Source organism: Peromyscus eremicus, chromosome 15 (assembly GCF_949786415.1).
Source record: "Peromyscus eremicus chromosome 15, PerEre_H2_v1, whole genome shotgun sequence".
NCBI lineage: Eukaryota > Metazoa > Chordata > Mammalia > Rodentia > Cricetidae > Peromyscus > Peromyscus eremicus.
Window position 1 is genome coordinate 87,117,598 of NC_081431.1, and position 18,580 is coordinate 87,136,177.

General features: G+C 38.6%; 1 protein-coding gene across 1 annotated transcript; it reads left to right on the forward strand.

The window, feature by feature from the left end:
* On the forward strand, positions 1-17,672 carry Serpinb10 (serpin family B member 10). The gene is made up of 8 exons (XM_059280842.1): positions 1-55; positions 4,051-4,225; positions 7,391-7,456; positions 7,871-8,008; positions 10,376-10,493; positions 12,102-12,244; positions 14,160-14,315; positions 17,145-17,672. The coding sequence occupies exons 2-8, from the start codon at positions 4,058-4,060 to the stop codon at positions 17,547-17,549; spliced, it is 1,194 nt and encodes a 397-aa protein (XP_059136825.1). The 5' UTR covers positions 1-55; positions 4,051-4,057; the 3' UTR covers positions 17,550-17,672.
* The last annotated feature ends 908 nt before the right edge of the window (positions 17,673-18,580 follow it).

Below are 18,580 nucleotides of genomic sequence, written 5' to 3' on the forward strand. Positions count from 1 at the left end.
CAGTCTCTTACTAAAGGAACAATTTGCCAAATCTGCTCCCGGAGAGGGAAATAAGGTATTGTAAATATTTCTTTGGTTAAAAATGCTTATCTTTGTCTTATTGTAGTGCTTAGCAAATTACCAAGACTCCAAAACTCAGGATAATAGATGAGGTTCTATTTTTTCAGCATTTTTCTGTACAAGTCAGCTACTTAACTTTGAACCAGTTTGAAGTTTGATTGACTAAGAGGAAGACAATTTCAAGGAAGCTTCAGCTGTTCCACTTGGAATTGTGAGAAACATGAGTGGATTTCTTTCCTCCAGTCATGTTTCAATTTGCCAACTACTGAGTTGTATATGCCGACTTAACAAAGGGAAATAGAGCGTTCTTAGAATAATTGAATCCCAGTCTTTGCAGCCCTTCTGATGGGGTGGGTGGACAGTGTGAACTTTGATAAATGGAACTAATGGTTTGTTCATGCCATCTACATAACTCATTCTCCCACCTATCTGCATTCCGTGTGCCCTTAGCTTCTTTCACGGCTGTGGAACATCTGAGCCCCTGAGCACACCTTACTCTTTAGAACCACTCCAATATAATAACTCCTCAGAAGAGGGCTCTGGGAAACAAAGAAGTCCTGGGAGGCAATTAAGATGTTGTCTTCTGTTATGTGAAGTTTCATAAAGATTCAGCATTGTCATCAGTAAAGCAAGAGATCTTGGGTATTCTTTCATGGGACAAAAACAACTGCATCCCTGTTGTTGCCTCCTCTGTTTCTTCCTCATCCCTCTTTTATGCTTCTTTTGCTCCCTGTGGATCCTATATCACTCAGTCTTGCTCTTACCATCAAAATTCTACAGACCATTAGCTTCATTGACCCCAAGACTTGTATTCATAGCAGAGAGAATAGGGTTGCACTTTTCACTGTTCCGTTAGCTATACATCATTAGTCAGTTCATCTAACTTCTCTGGTCCTGAGTTTCTTAGGAGATTAAATTGGAGTATTGGACTAGGGTGGCTCTAAGGTTCTTTCCAAGCTCTTATGCTAGAAGCATGTTTGCTTATAATGGTGTTTTGATGGATTTTAATGATCTTTTCCTTAGTTTCTTAATGTTCTCTTCCATGTGTATAGTTAATATGATATATTTTTATATATCATATATATATTCAGTTTGTAACTTCTCAAAATTTCAAAAGAGCAATTCATTTTGTAAATGATACAGTAGGGGGATGGGCAGATAGTTAAATCAATAAAATACTTGCCTCACAAGCATGAGGACCTGAGGTTGATCCCCAGAACTTAGAAAAAAAGTCAGGCATGGTGATTCCCATTTATAATGGGGGTTGGTGATAGGTAGATCCTTGAGGCTTGCTGACAAGCCAGTCTACCTACTTGGTAAATCTCAAGCTAGTGATAACCCTGTCTGAAAAAACATGGTGGGCATCTCCTGAGAAACAACATGAAGCTTGTCCTATGGCTCTACATGTATATGTACCCACAAATGCTTCTGTATACACACACACACATACACACACATGCACACACACACACACACGCACACACACACACAAAGAGACAGAAAGAGAGGAAGGAAGAGATACAGACAGACAGATAGACAGAGACAGACAGACAGAGACCCAGAGAGAAAGAGACTAAGCTTCTGATTGTTCAATACTTATATCTAAATTATTTTCAATAAAAACTCATCTTAAAATTCTGTACCTTTCAGGAACTATTTTTGACTGTTGGATTAGGTGGCTAGATTAATGATTCGTTATAGTTGGTTTTTAAAGATGCGAGCTGTCAGAGAGTTTTCTCTCTTGTGTGTTCTGCTGTACTCAATACGTTACTGGTGAAAGTAAAGATAAGAGAATATTAACTTTTTACACAAGACTATCTCTCTTATTAGAGAAAAGTACGATTTTCAGGAAGTTATTGTGCATGAATAGTGTTGTTGTTGTTGTTTTTATTCTTTGGCACTTTGAGGGGCCCACCACCCAGCTCCCAAATAAATCACACAGAGGTTTATTATTACGTATATGTTCAACCTTAGCTTGGCTTGTTTCTGGCCAGCTTTTCTTAACTTAGATTATCCCATCTACCTTTTGTTTTGTTTTTGGGGTTTTTTTTTTTTTTTTGGTTTTTCAAGACAGGGTTTCTCTGTGTAGCTTTGCGCCTTTCCTGGAACTCGCTTTGGAGACCAGGCTGGCCTTGAACTCACAGAGATCTGCCTGGCTCTGCCTCCCGAGTGCTGGGATTAAAGGCGTGCGCCACCATCGCCCAGCCCCATCTACCTTTTGCCTCTGGGTTTTTATCTACTTCTGTATAACTTACTTTTACTATTACTCCATGGCTGGCTGTGTAGATGGGTGGCTGGCCTCTGGAATCCTCCTCTTCTCCTCCTTTCCTCATTCCTCAATCCTCTTCTCTCAGATTTCCCCTCCTACTTATTCTCTCTGCCTGCCAGCCTGGCCTATTTCTCTCTCTTGCCCAGCTACTGGACAATCAGCTCTTCACTAGACCAATCAGGTGTTTTAGACAGGCAAAGTAACACAGCTTCATAGAGTTAAAAAAAACGCAACATAAAAGAATGCAACACATCTTTATATCATTAAAACAAATGTTCCACAGCATAAACAAATGTAACACACTTGAAAATAATATCCCACAACAAATAAGTTATATACTAAGTGTAATCTGCATACTGAGATATAAAATTCCCAGGCCTTGTGATGTTGCTTGCTCTGCCCTTGCTGGTTAATGTGCTTTGCAACAGAACCAGGCATTTTTATTGTGAATATACTTCATGAGTTTTAAAAATATAAATTGTATAGTCAAAATGTGACCTGAATGAATATAATCTTTAAGGAAGTAGTTATTTCTAAGGTGATATTTGTGTGAGAAGGGATACTGGCAAATGTCCAAGGATTTGTGAGAGTGTAAAGTAACCAAAGGAAGGGGTTATGTTTCTTCAGAGTATTTACCGAGGCCTATCCTGAGACTTCATAGTGGGTAGAAACCACACCTTGGGTGTGACCCTGAGTCTGGGAAGCTGTTTGGTCAGGTGTAACTTTATGTGTGGAAGGGATTTCAAAAGAATCACTTAAAAAAAAATCACATGAGGTCATGCTGTAACCCAAATCCACACACACTTGTCTTTGATTCCAGTTTTTGACCACAGAGAGATATCCTGACTTTCCCAAAGCCTTTGTTGTAGATTTCTCAGTAGAAATCTGATGTTGGGACAAGACTCAACTCTACACAGCACAGGTACTCACAGAAGGTCCCAGGTATAGGCGTTTGGTATCAATCATTTAATTAATTTGAATATTATTTGACTATAGAATAATGGTAGGTTAAAAAATATATATTTAATAGATACTCAGTTTTAAAGGCATTTTAAATAAAAATTCCAGGGCAATTAGAAGTGAAATTTAGAAGATGAATGTAATATATGTAATATAATGTAATTTAATAATATAAAAATTGGAAAATTTTAAGTTCTTTTGTTAAAGAAAAGTGAATAAGAAAAAAGGGAAAGTACTCTTAATTTCTGTTTAAGAATTTCCAATTTAATTGTGCATAGTATCAAATTAAAGTAAATAATACTTAGTGTATCCCAACAGTAAAGACTATATGTAAATAATAGAAAAGTACCTATACATAACTACTTGGGGCAAAGTGCTGAACTACATGCTGTTGGGTATACAAGGCAATATATGAAGAAAATATTATTCCAAAGGAGCTTGGAAAGACCACACAGAGGCATAAAAGTAATAAACGTAAAGGAAATGGAAAAACTGTGCCATGGCACTCAGCTGACAACTGGTCATAATCCAGCTGTTGTCTGGGGCACGTTAGCCCAACCCTTTAAGGTAAGCCTCTTACATTCTGTGTTTTTAAGTGTTAGAATATATAAGACAGAAGCGGTGAATGGATAGAATTTTGTTAAAATCAACTCAGTTCTTAAGGATAGTTGTATCCCTGTTTGGACAGATGCTTTTACAAAAAATAAATTAAATGGAAAATATTTAATATTTGTATGTTCTCTTTCTTATGCTTTTTATAGATACCCAATGGCTTCTCTAGCAGTATCCATCAACCAGTTTGCCTTGGAGTTTAGCAAAAAGCTAGCTGAATCTGCTGAGGGTAAAAATATGTTCTTTTCTCCTTGGGGCATCTCAACTTCCTTGGCTATGGTGTATTTGGGTACCAAAGGTACCACTGCAGCCCAGATGTCCCAGGTGAGTGGGAAAACTCCACAGTCTCAATGCTAAATGAGATTTAATGAAATCTAATTTAAAAAATTTCAGTTGGGTCCTCATTTTACAACAATATCTCTCAAAACATTTAGAAAATTATGTCCAATGAAAGAAATCCATTTGAATTTATTGTTTGGGGCCAAGTGTGGTGACACACGACCTTAATCTCAGCAGGCAGATCTCTGTGAGTTCAAGGCAAGCCTGATCTAAATAGCAAGTTCCAGGCTAGTCAGAGCAACATGGTAACATTGTGTCTCACCAAAGGGAAAGTTGATCTTTGGAAAATTCTTTAAGAACTTGTATCCTCCAGAAAAATAAACGATGAGGTCGTACACTTTAGTTTAGAACCAAACAGTTTTATTTTGATGATAAACTTCTTTTTAAAACTAATATTCAGACTTTAAGTAATAGAACTATTCAGCATCACTCTGATAGAGAAAATTAAGGAAGTCTAGCTGTATGTAGTGGCTCACTCCTATAATCTCAGCACTTGAGATTGAGGGAGGAGGAGAGCTATGAGTAATAGACCAGCCTGTAGAACATAGTGAAGTGTATGTCAGCCCAGACTGTAAAGTGAGACCCTATCTTAAACAAAACAATAACAAAAGAATTCTGTTTTCATGCTTTGTTTGGTCACACCTCTGTTTAAAACCCAGGTGCTTGTCTAAATCTAAAGAGCTCAGAGATAGTACTTAAATATGAAGATCATATTTTGTAAGATAAAAATACATCATTATATAATATACATATGTAGTAAAATATATGCCAAAAAGCCATATGTACATATATGTGAATACAACTAAACGATTTTTAATTGGTTAACAAGGCTCACCTACAGATTTGTTTTTAGGTAGATTCCATTTTGAGTTCATTTCACATGAATATATGCCTGGGTAATGCTTGTGCATAATGTAACTCTTAATAGCTTGCAGTGAGTCTAATGCACTTGCTATGCACCTAATTATCCTAGGGCAGGTGGTCCTTACTCCAGTCCGTCATCTCCTGGTACACTGTGGAACAGTTGAGAGGAAACAGGAGAAGAGCATCCTTCCTGCCAGCTTTCCAGTGAAATGCTGGGGTGAACGTGAAGGTTATGTCTGTATATATTGAGTTGTGTTAATGAGAAATAAAGCAATTAACTAGAAAAAGAACCCAAATCCCTGATTTTTCCAGATAATTGGAGCAATAGTAGTTTTGATTAAGTTACCTAAATGATGGTATCAATTGAACACTGTGTCATTTCATTTTTCCTGTTTAATTTATACACTTATTCTGGGGTACAGCGTGGTAACACATTTATACAGTGCATAATAATGATGTTTTCCTCCCCTTCAACATTTGCACTTCTGTTTTAGGAAGCTCTGAAGGCCTGTCTTCTAATCCTTCTTATAATATAGAATAGATCATTGTGAACTGTCTTCACCTTGCTATGGGGCAGAGTAGTCAACCTTATTGCTGTGGTCTGTCTGTACTTTGGTACCAGATCAGTCTCCCTCCATATTTCTCCCTATTTCCATTGAGGATATAGAGACAAAACAAACTCAAACCTACTTTATTCTAATATAGTTTTTACAGCATATACCACTCTGACACTGGATGTTGGAGGTGTTCTACATAGTATGTACTCAAATTCACTAAATTCTGGTACATTGTACCCACAAGTATCATTAGATCCCACAGATGGAGGCTTGGTCTCCAAGGTTTCTTCTCTATTTCAGATTCAGTCAGAGCTCTGGGCTATGCTTCTGATTGAACAGCCAGCTATAAACCAAAGTTCCCACAACACCTTCATTAATCTCAGTTAATTTGCTAGTGTGGCTCACAGACCTCAGGAAAATGCTTATTTATTGGCTCATTATAAAGAATACTACAAAGGATGAAGATGAAGAAAGGGTGAGGTAACGTATGGAGGACAAAGGCTGACAGCTTCCATGACCTTTCCCAGGGCACAAACCTCTGGAGATCTGCAGATCCTCACCTGCTTTCTGAACCCTGTCTTCTGGGGTTTTGGGGGACACTTGATTGTGTTTTTGAATGATGACAGTCATGTAGAAGGATACTGGGCAGGAGTGCATTCTGAGGCTAACAGACTGACACTGAGGAAACCCAGACAGGCTGGCTGTCCTGTTTCCTTGGTTCCTTTATGCTGAATTCATTCTCTAGGTATGGAGCAAGTGATCTTTCTTGTTTGTTTGTTTGATTTTCCTAAGAGCATCTATCAAACAGGAAATGTCAGAGGATGTCTTGATGGCATTGTCACAGTTGAAGTGTCTCTTATCCATCTTGAGGAAGAGAAACTGGTATCTAAGGCTTGGATGTTAGATGGGAGCAGGTGAAAGGGGCCAAGAGGAAGCGAATGCAGGAGGCACAAATGTTGTTCCATTCTGTCCTAATGTTCTAGTCACTTGGGAAATAATAAATAATAAATAATAAAGGTTGTGACAATTCTGTGCCAGGAACCTAATTAGATGAATTAGAGACAAAAAAATCATATTTCATACCATCTGTTAATTTCTATGAAATAAACTTCATAAGTTTCCACGTATGGGATCCTGGTTCTACCTTTGTTGCCACAAAATTCCAGGATTTCCTTCCTTTATGCATGAAGTATATACCACTGTAAAACACGTCTTCTCTCTACATGCAGGTGTTAACTTTAGTGGAATTGTACTCTGACACTTATCTCTCTTTGGAAAACAAGAGACTTTTACTTCAGGATATTTCCAACGTTGTTACAAATATCCTGACGTGTATGACAATGAAGTCATGAGTAACTCGTTTGTTTTTTATTTTGTTTTTCCAGACAGGGTTTCTCTGTGTAGCCCTGGCTGTTCTAGAATTCACTTTGTAGACCAAGCTGGCCTGGAACTTACGGAGATCCTCCTGTCTCTGCCTCTCAAGGGCTAGGATTAAAGGTGTGCATCACCACACCCTGCCACTAGAAACTTAAAATAGATTTTTAAAAAATTTCTTTCAAAGAGCTCTTGAGTCACTCTATTTACATTATATAGTTCAATTGGAACCTCTTTGTTCAGTTATTTATGTTCTGTGTTCATAAGAATTACTGATTCATATTTACAGATATGTTATTTCATATGGGTACTTCTCTGCAAAGTGTATTCACTTGCTTTTTTATTGAAATTGTAGGTACTTCAATTAGACAGAGGCCGGAACTTCAAATCTGGCCCCGATAACGAAAAGAAGAGAAAAATCGTATGTATATATTTAGTATCCATTTGACACTTGTGGAGGGTTACTTCTAATACATGTATTTTGTGGTCAGTTTAACCAGTCCCTTTCTTGGATTAAATATATTGGGATATTTTTCAGAATCCAGAGTGTCTGTGTTTTGTAGTAGTCCTGATTCCTTCTTGTCTTATCTTCCTTTTTATCCCTTTGAAAGTTTTGTTTGACTTTTGAAGTTTTTATAAGCTACCTGTGAAGGAAAGGTACCTTCATTAAGGTTTTATACTAGTAACATCAAAGAAAACATTTTTTATCTATTTTAAGTAAATTGCATTCATTTTATGCTTGCAATACACCAAATAATTTCACTGAACTATAGATTAGTCATATATTATTTGACTTTTGTTCAACGCTTTTTTTCTAATCCCCTTTCTTATAAAGGAACTTAACTCAGACAAGGTTGAAGAAATATATTCCGATTTCCAGACCCTTGCTGCAGAAATCCTCAAGCCTGGAAATTCTTACTTACTCAAAACAGCCAATAGGATATATGGGGAGAAAACATATCCATTTCATAACGTAAGTGTAAATGTCTTTTGTTGATTAATGGAAAAAGAAAAGGCGAGCAAGAACCAGCAATAAAATACACATTTCTCTACGGGCCCCAGAGAAAATCTTAATGTGGATAGTATTTCCTGGTAATCAATTATTTTACAACAATTGTGAATGCCAAGTTCTGAAAAAAAGAAACAGTATTGGGTCTGCCACAGGAATGGCTCCTTGAGCTAACATTTGTTTCACAGGAAAACATTGAGTGATGTAATAGCAGGGTAGGACTGAAGGAGCCAAAAGTGGTGTGTAGGACTGTGACTAGAGGTTGTCCCTGGGAACAAAGATGACCTTGAGAGGAGAGGAAAGGGAAGTACCCACAACAGGATTTTAGAGATTTTGTCAATATGGAACATGAAATGATGCCAAGTTCCTTCTTTTGCTGATGGTTAAAATCCCACCAGTAGTAACCATGGTGACCCTGTCCCATTAAGACTCAAGTGCTCCTCAGAGTCCAGTCAGTCATTTTCTCTGTTAAGTTTGTGCATCACATCATTTGAAAAAGATTAAAGAGTAGCAGACTCAAGCACAGAAGGGCAAAGAGCAAGCGGCTGGACAGGACAGATGAGAAGCAGTTATTCTGTGTGGTTTCAAGCGTGTGATGGTTGCCACATCAGTGAGTTCTTCAAGTCTTAGGGCCTTGGGCTTTATTAATCCAGAATCCACAAAACCATCTAGATAGAGCCTTAAAGACAGTCTCATTACTGGCAGGCTTTTGGAATCCTACTTGACTCATTACCAATAAAAAGTTGAGCTTAGTAGCACTGTACTCAAAACAAAAGGGATACGGGTATCTGCATACCTTCTTATGAGTCTACAGGTGAATCAACAGAGTGTAGTGCCTCATATTTATGTTTTATTTTTGCTGGATTATAAATACCGATGCGGACCTCACAACCTTTAAGCCATGTCTTGGGGACAGGATGAATTCTTACAAGTTGTCCAAGTAAGCAAACTGAAGGACTCAACACCGCACCTCCCCAGGGAAAGCCAGTTATGTTCCCATGGTGGGTGCTGCAGCAGCTGCAGCCTGAGTTACAGCTAGCTGTAATCGGTGCCTGGCGTGGAGTATCAAAATGCCAGAGACAAGGTGTAGCAGGAATCTTAGAAGGTCTTATTAATAAAAAGAAACCTGGAGCCAGGTATTGGAGTGAACACTGAAAGATCAGAGAAGCAGAACAAGCCACAGCTACCTCACCTTGCCAATTCCTTAACTGATCCTGTTTTCTCAAACTGGAAGCCTCTGTGTCCTCATCTGAATGGATCTCAGCTGAACTGCTGCTCAAAAGCCTAAAAGCTTAACCAGGCTCTAGTTCCTGGTCCTCATGCCTTATATACCTTGGTTTCCTGCCATCACTTCCTAGGATTAAAGGCGTGAGTCACCATGCCTGACTGTTTCCAGTGTGGCTTTGAACTCACAGAAATCCAGGCGGATCTCTGCCTTTGGAATGCTAGGATCAAAGGTGTGTGTGCCACCATTTTCTGGCCTCTATATCTAGTGGCTGTTCTGTTCTCTGACCCCAGATAAGTTTATTAGGCTTCACAATATTTTGGGGAACATAATATCATCACAACAAGGCCTTGCCCACCCCCTCAAAATGACTGGTGAGGCCTTTGGCCTCACTTCACATTGTCTGGAAGAATATAGTTTTCTTCAGGTTGCTGTAAGTTTCTGTGGCCTTAGAGACCACAAGCAATCAACTTGCAGACCCACTGGTCTCCTGTGTTCCCATGCCTTACACAGAAAGCCACGCCCAACTCTCAATACCATCTGGCCACTGGGTAACTTCTGTGATTTATAATCTTCTCTTTTCATTCTACTCTCAGTTCCAGGCCCGAATAAAACACAACAAAAAACATACATGCAAAGTAGCATTGTATGGACTGAGCAGGTTGTGTTTATGTATTCAGGAATATATATGCATATACATATACCTACGTGTATATAATAACAATTAATGAAAAACAAAGGCCATGAATTTGAAAGAGATCAAGGAGAGGTATATGGGAAGACTTGGAGGGAGGAAAAGAAAGGGGTAAATAATGCAATTATAATATCAAAAATAAAATAAATAGTATCTAAAAATAGTCCAGAAGGGAGTGCCAACCCAGAACGATGGGTAGGCAGCTTTTCCTTCTCTACCTGGCGTTCTGTATGGTGGTTTGAAGAGGATTACGTTTTTATTTTAACAGATACCAGGAGTGATGAAATAGAGAGAGGAGGTGCAGAGTGGGAGCAGGTGTTCTCAATTGATTTTGTTTTAAATAGTGTACACAGCTTTGATGGCTCACTTTTGGACAAGTTGTACAGAAGCAGATTTTATCTATATCTTTCAGAAATATTTGAAGGACATGCAAACATACTTTGGTGCAGAACCGCAGTCTGTTAACTTTGTCGGAGCTTCTGGCCAGATCCGAGCAGAGATCAACTCTTGGGTGGAAGGCCAGACGGGAGGTGAGCTGTCATCCAGTGCACATCCAGGGCTTGCTCCAGGCGTCATCTTATTTGTATGAAATTGTGCCATATCCCTATGTATTTCTTTAGTAGAACTGTGGGACACATGCAACATTTTACTGGTGCATGATCATTTATTGTTAGTGTTTGGGGTACAAAAAAAATTATCCCACTATAGCTCTGGAGGCCAAAAGTCAAAATCCATGTGTCTCCAGAGCTGTACTTGGTGAGGGAGGGGGTGTGTGTGTTTCCCTTGGCTTGAGGTGTTTGCTGGCAATGTAGAACAGTTCTTTAGTGAGGATGTATCATTCTTGTCTTTGTCTTTGTTGCACCTAGACTTCCTTGAGTCTCTTTTGTGTTCCCGCATGCTCTCATTGTTTCTTATTTAATGTCTGTGTTTAAATGTCCTTCTTGGAAGGCATGAGTCATTGGCCTGAGGATTACTTTAACTCAGTATGACATGATCTTAACTTGATCTGCAGAAATTCCCTTTCCAAGTAAAGACACATAATATCAGGTCCTGGGGCTCAGAACGCAAACATTTTGGAGGGGTGGAAAATTGAACATACAATGATCTCCTCACAAAAAATTATATTCTTAATATTATCTCAAAAAACAATCAGATAAACTCAAATTGAGAATTTGAGAGCATTCTGCACAACAAAGGGCAAATCTTTCAAAGGTGTCAAAGTTTTCAAAAAAAACAATGGACTGTTCAGAATAAAAGGAACTACAAAGAAATCACAGCTAAGTGTGCTTGAGATGATGGTCTGATTTCTGGCCCAGGGGAAAGGAGAAACTGATGATTTTGAATCCAGCTTGTTAAGAGCACTTCACTGAAGCTAACTTTCTGTTTCGGATCCTTGGCAGACACCAGGTTCTGTGGCTTAATACTAATTTAGTAAGCTGGGTGGCACATATTTATAATCTCATCCCACTGAGATAGAATCAGAAAGATTATGCATTTGTGGCCTGCTTAGGCTACCTGTTGAGTGCTCCATACTAGCCTTCGGCTACTTAAAAAGATGTTTTGTCAAACATACAAACAAATAAACTAACGATCTAACTAAACCGATGTTTATAGATGTGATATAGCACCAAGACGCAACTATATCTTTCCTATTATCTATTGCTAGGAGAAAAATATATTGCCTGTGAAGTAGTGTAAGTCAACATTCATAACAAATTTTCATTTGTTTTTCAGTTCATTTTCTTTGTTAACCATATTATCTGCAAACAATAACTTCGTGTCTTCCTTCTATGTAATCAGCACCACATTTCATTTTCTTGCTTTGATTCATGAATTAGCATTTTAGGAAAAACTTTAAGTTACAATAGTCCTCAAAGACTGTGGAAACTGCTATGTATTTGTTTACTGTAGCTGTGAAATGATGATTATTGGAGAAGTTAGTATATCATTTTTCAAGAATTTCTCTCCCTCCTCATGGCTCTTGAGAAAAAGTGTACTACTAAATTGTTCTATTTCTGAAATATCTGAAAACAGACTTTTAAAAGAAAACTTTGTTTCTAGAAAAAAATGGAAATCTGATTATCTAATTAAGGTATACATATTCCACTAGCCATTTTGAAATCTGTCTGTTCTTACAGGTAAAATTCCAAATCTCCTTCCTGACGACTCAGTAGACTCCAAGACCAAGATGGTTCTGGTGAACGCCCTTTATTTTAAAGGGGTCTGGGAGCATCAGTTCTCAGCGCAGAACACCACTGAAAGGCCTTTCCGAATAAACAAAGTAAGAGCTGGCTAAAAGACACTGAATCGTCACATGACCGTGTTAAAACAGATCCTATATTAAATCTGCTTTGTTTCCTAATGGTATCTTCCTGTGTCCTGGCTCTTATTAGAGAAGGAAAGACTGGGCTGGAAGCTTTTTTGTTCCCATCTACTAAACCATCCTGCTGCATTGCTTTTCTCTGAATACAGTCTATTTGCATAACTTATCACTTCATGCTACTAAGCACATGGGAGCTGGGTAGGGTGGGTTTTATATTTATTTCTCAGTTGAGAAATAGAGGTAGTTAAGGAAATGGAGGTGTGTCTGAATTAAACTTTCCAGAATCAAAGATTATCCCACTATAAGGTCTATTGTTTCTACTAAGTCCATTATTTATAAAGAGGATGTGTATGTATGTATGTGGGGTGGGGATGATACAAAGTTAGAGATAGATCTGAGAGATTCTGAGGACTGTCAGTTTGCCATCACCATGACAAAAATACAACTAGAAAAAAGGAAAGATGGTAGCCCATGATTTCAGAGTTCTAGTCCATGTTCACTTGTCCCAGCAAACATTGACGCAGAAAGCCAATCATGAAGCAGTTACTCACTTTATGGCAGGGGAGGAGTAAGCAGTTGGAGGGAGGGGAAGGAAGAGAGAGAGAGTGGGAGGGGGAGAGACAGACAGGCAGACAGGCAGACAGACAGACAGACAGACTAGGGTCCCAATAGTCCTGAGATCTAACCTCCTTACTAAGCCCGCCCCAGCTCCTACAGATCACAGCATCCCTGCAGCATCAGCAGCTAGCAACCAAGACTTCCAAGACTTCCACACACGGCCTTTGTGATACACTTAAGACCCAAACTGCAGCAGGCTAGAGTGTAGCTGAATCAAAATGTTGTCAGGAAATTTTTTCTCACTTCTTTTCCCCCACTGAATTTCTTCCATCATTTTTCTCACTGGCTGAACTCTAGATTTTTTCTGTTTCTAATCCACAGTGGACAAACATAGCTGCTTGCAGCATCTCTTGTGTCCTGGAGAATAGGCTGAGAAGCCTCATTTTAAATTCCTAGAGAGAGAACCTCTTAGCACCTCAAAGCCAGCTGACATAGAATGCCTTAGTTGCTGATTTTAACAGTGAGATCTGAAGAGGACGCTAGTTGGAGCCCTTGTGTGTACCCTGGAAACCATCACTGTATCTCAATCAATGGCCTGACTACAAGGCCTCCTCAGCGTGTGCTGGAGGCCTCCTGAATGGCCTCTGCTCCACATTCAATGGTAAACAATATGTCTGTAACACTGGATTGCAGAAAGTTCCTTGTGGTTTCATTTGCAGTTGATTTTGTTTAAAAATACTTCACATGGGGCTGGAGACACGACTTATCAGTTAAGAGCTCTTAGTGCTCTTCCAAAGGACCAAGGTTTTATTCCTAGCACTCAGTGGGGGAACTTCTGTCTGTAACTAGAGCTCCAGGGGATCTGATGCCCTCTTCTGGTCTTTGTAGGTACTTGTACACATTTTAACAGAAGTCCCTTGTCTGACACTTTACAAATTTTTTTTCCTAGTCTATTGCTAAGTTTTTTTTTTTTTTTTGGATGCATTTCAGTTTTTAAGATACTGAAAATACTTTCTAGAGCTCTCAAATGTTTGTGTGTAAAATTGCCCTTAATTTCTGGATCACTAGCATTTACATGGTTTTCATGTGTTTCTGCTCCTAAGCATTTGGTAGAATTTACTTATTATGGCATAAACAGGTTGATCAGTAGATGTTACAGACAGGAGCTCCCTTGCTTACTATCATTGATATTGTTAGTAGAATTTTCCAGAAGCTACATCAGGAAGACTTTGTCTTACTAACGTCTAAGACAAAGAGAAACAGGATGAAGACTGATGAAACCTCTTTTTTGTGACTTTGTTGTTCGTTTTTACAGACTACGAGCAAACCAGTGCAAATGATGTCATTGAAAAAGAATCTTCAAGTCTTCCACATCGAGGAGCTGGAAACCATAGGCCTTCAACTCTACTATCAGAACCGTGACCTCAGCCTGCTTCTGCTGCTGCCGGAAGATGTGAATGGCCTGAAACAGGTAGATACATCAGTCTGTCTGACATAAAATGGATTCTGTGCTTTTTCCCTGGGCTTTAAAGGGAAAAGCGTGTGGACTTGGCCTCCTTGCTCTTAAATTTCTGCACAGGAAGGCAATCAACTAACACACTTTAACCCCGGCTGCTTTCTCTTCAAACAGTACTCGTACTCTACAAAATTCTATAAAGTTAATATTACTGTTTTTAATAAGTTATATAACTATAGACATTTCTAGCACAAGATGGGCATATACATAGCCACATGTACACAGATATAAAGGCTCTTATCACAAGTTTGGATCATACATCGGGTTGCCTTGGATCTTCTTAGGCTAGTAGAAACTACCTAATTCAAGATGAATTTTTATCTAGAATTGCTAATTTTTTATTATATTAAACAAACCAAGATGTTATTAACCGTGTCTTTCTGTTTTTAAAAGGTATTTCAATGTTAAGACTGTAAGAATAGAGTAGAATTACCTTTGATAAAATAAATTAGCCACGTCATCTTAAAATTTCATCTAATTTCATCATAGATTGATGACAATTTCCTTATACTGTATTATTTGGCATATCAGCAGATGGAAGTTAGTAGAACAGAGTGTTTACAGTTTGGCCTGACTTTTAGAACCCTGATAATTCATTGTTAAGCAGGACATGGCTTGTAACTGGCTGAGGGACTCCAGATGGCAGAGGGAGAAAGCAGAAATAGTGCCTGGATGACTTGGTTGGGGTGCAAGAGTAGTCTGGATGGCCACTGCTTGTGGAAACCAGGTGTTTACCTGCAGAAGAAACAGCTTGTGGGAACCTGGAACCTGCATAAAGGGCTTTCCTGTTTAATAATCCTTGTTGTACGAGGGGGCGGGGGAACGACAGGACTACATCTTTGCATGGAAGCCATTTGCAGACCCACTTCAGAGTGATGTACACAGAAACTCTTGGTGAGGATTAACTTCGTTTGTGGTGCCTCAGATCAAACCCAGGGCCTCTGTGTGCTAAACAGGCTTTCTAGGCTAGAACTGCATCCCAGCTCCAAATGAATCTTTTTAATTTTCATTTTATTTTATTATTTTGTGTATACGGTGTTTTGCTTGCATGTATATCTATGCACTATGTGTGTGCAGTGTCTGTGGTGACCAGGAGAGCATATTGGATGTCATGGAACTGGAGATATATAGATAGCTGTAAGCCATCATGGAGGTGCTGGGATAAAAATCTGAGTCCTCTGGAAGAGCAGCTAGTACTCTTAACCATTTCATCATCTCTCTAGGCCCAAAATTAATCTTTTTAATCACTTGCATTTATACATGAGTACATATATTCTTAAGTATAGTGTGTTCCACAATTTTTTAAAAACTTTTATTTTTATCAAATAAAAGTCTTCGGGAGAAAAATCTTCACCCCTTACCATCTCCATTTAGGCCAATCACCCTATTAAGCCTGACCATATCATGTGTCTAAGCAAATAGACGCAGAAATGGAACATTAGCCTCTCTTACAATAGATAGCCTGTCTTTCTTTGCCTAGAGTCTAATTTTTCATTTGTATCATGCTCTTCATGTTAGTAGGTTTCCATGGCTCTGCTAGTATAAAGACAATATTTTTACATTGCTTTTGAAAATGTGTGAAACTGTGAAGGATGGGAACAGTAAGGCCTGTGTAGATTGATTACCATTGCAATCATAATGAGTTACTTCTTAGGAATCCAGGGTCAGAGGTGAAGATATTGTCATATATCAATGTGTACCTTCACAAGTATGTCACTTACATTTAATGCTTGGGTCTACAAAGCTCCCAAATGAGCACAAGTATATGGCTTGAAACAAACTTATCAATAAAAGTGAAATCTATTTACATATACAATTAGATGTATGTACACATTCATACATTATTCTTAGAACTTTTAAATTATAAAGAGGAGTAAAGGTATCATACACTCACTATAAAAATGTACTCATAAGATTTGGAGGGTTTCCCCCCTTTTCATTCTTTCTTGACATAGCTTATAATATTGTGATTATAAAGTATAGACATTTTATTTTATCTGAGCTTTTGTTTTCAACAAACTGTTTCCCATGTTAAGGAAATGAGAAGTTGTGCCCTGTGTCAGTCAGTTTATTGTTGCTGGTACTTTACTCCTAACAGAAACATCTTAGGAGAGAAAAGATTGATTTTGCTCTTGATTTCAGCCCATCCTGACAAAGAGGTTATGGCAGAGTAGTTCACATCATGGTATGCAGGAAGTTCTAGGCAGAAGGGGCCAGAGTAACACAGAGCCATCAAGGACATGCATTGTCCATCAGGCACCACCTTCTCCAATTTTGTCACATCTCAATAGATTATTCAGAGTTTGAATTTATCCATAGATTAACATGTTTATTACATGAGAGTCCTCATTATCTAGCTCTCTGTATAAATGTTCTCACGGATACAATCAGAACCATGCTTAATTTATCTGTTAATGGCTTCTAATCCAATCAAGTTGAAAACAAAGACTCATTCATGTCCTAACAAACAACTTACACTACAGTATGTGCTTTGTGTATGAACAATCCAAATGCTTGGTTAGATTGGGATATTTTAGTATAATTGACATCTTACATACTATGTTAGAAGTATTTTCCTTTCAAAATTAAGTCTAATTCTTCTATTTCCTGAGAGCTGTTATCTATAAAATGGAGACTCTGTAGGTCAACAGCAAGTTTTCATCACTTTACCAGTGGATTTCCAAATGTGTGTTTTGCTTCCCTAAGTAGAAAGAGCAAATAATCTCCTCTATGGCCTTTTTCTCTTTCTGATTTACTGACTCTTCTTGGGTTCCAATCTTGCAGCTGGAAAGAGCCATCACTTATGAGAAACTGAATGAGTGGACCAGTGCAGACATGATGGACACCTTCGAAGTGCAGCTCTACCTCCCCAAGTTCAAACTGGAAGAGAGTTATGATCTGAAGTCAGCCCTGAGCAGTATGGGGATGACCGATGCTTTTAACCAGAGCAAAGCTGATTTCTCGAACATGTCTTCAGAGAGAAACCTATTTTTGTCCAATGTTTTCCACAAGACTTTTGTGGAAATAAATGAAGAAGGCACAGAGGCGGCAGCTGGCACTGGAAGTGAGGTTGATTTTCGAATTAAGACACCTTCCATTGAATTCAATGCAGATCATCCATTCCTTTTCTTCATCAGGCACAACAAAACCAATAGCATCCTTTTTTATGGAAGATTCTGCTCTCCCTAAACTTTGCATCTCTTATTTAATATAAACGTCTGATAGTATGACATAAACAAACAGAAACCAATATCATGAGATGGAAAAGCATTCATTACAAAATCAGCCCATAGTCTATAGATATTTCACACTCTAATAGTAATAAATGATCCTTGAAGGAATGTGTTCTGGTGATTCTGTCATGTCTAGATAGAGAATAGCATTCAGTTTATTTTGCCACACACAACATTTGTCTTAGTGTGACTTTTATTCATGTTGCAGAAATGCTGTTGATGAATGCCAGCACTTATGTACCAAACCAGGGTCTCCTAATATGGTTGGCAGGAATGAAAACTCAGGCTGGGTTAGAGGGATCTCAGTAAGACTGAGGCTGAGACAAGTTTATTACAATCAATCAGACTTTTATACCTTTATCAGAAATAGAATACAGTAATGGTTGCCAGGATCAATACAGGTGCAGTTGCATGGGTACAAAGGTGCTTGCAGGCTATATAGGGAATACCAGATTCATATCTAAACCAAATTGTAGCATGAATCTTAAAAGATCTTATTAATAAAAACACTCAGAAGCCAGATGTTGGGGTGAATGCTGAAAAATCAGAGAAACAGAACAAGCCACATCCAACCTCACCTTGCCAATTCCTCAGCTGATCTTGTTTCCTCAAAGTAGAAGCCTCTGAGTCCTCATCTGAATGGATCTCAGCTGAATTGCTGCTAAAATCTTAAAAGCTTAAAAAGCCTAGAAAGCCCCTAGTTTCTGGTTCTCATGCCTTATATACCTTTCTGTTTCCTGCTATCACTTCCTGGGATTAAAGGTGTGTGCAACCATGCCTGGCTTCTTCGTCTATCTAGTGGCTGTTCTGTTCTCTGACCCCAGATAAGTTTATTAGGGTGCACAATATATTGGGGGACAAAATACCACCACAACAAATTGTCTCCTCAAACTTCTATATGCTTTGCTGACTTGTAGGGAACTCAGAGAAACACAGGCCAGCCTGAATGCATTACTGCCTGAGGGAGTGCCCTGTTTTTCAGTAACT

Excerpts from the sequence above, each read along its gene's own strand:
- Serpinb10 (XM_059280842.1), top strand. The coding sequence starts at position 4,058 with ATGGCTTCTCTAGCAGTATCCATCAACCAGTTTGCCTTGGAGTTTAGC. Across the intron at positions 4,226-7,390 it reads CTGCAGCCCAGATGTCCCAG|GTACTTCAATTAGACAGAGG; the intron begins GTGAGTGGGAAA and ends TTGAAATTGTAG. Across the intron at positions 10,494-12,101 it reads GGTGGAAGGCCAGACGGGAG|GTAAAATTCCAAATCTCCTT; the intron begins GTGAGCTGTCAT and ends CTGTTCTTACAG.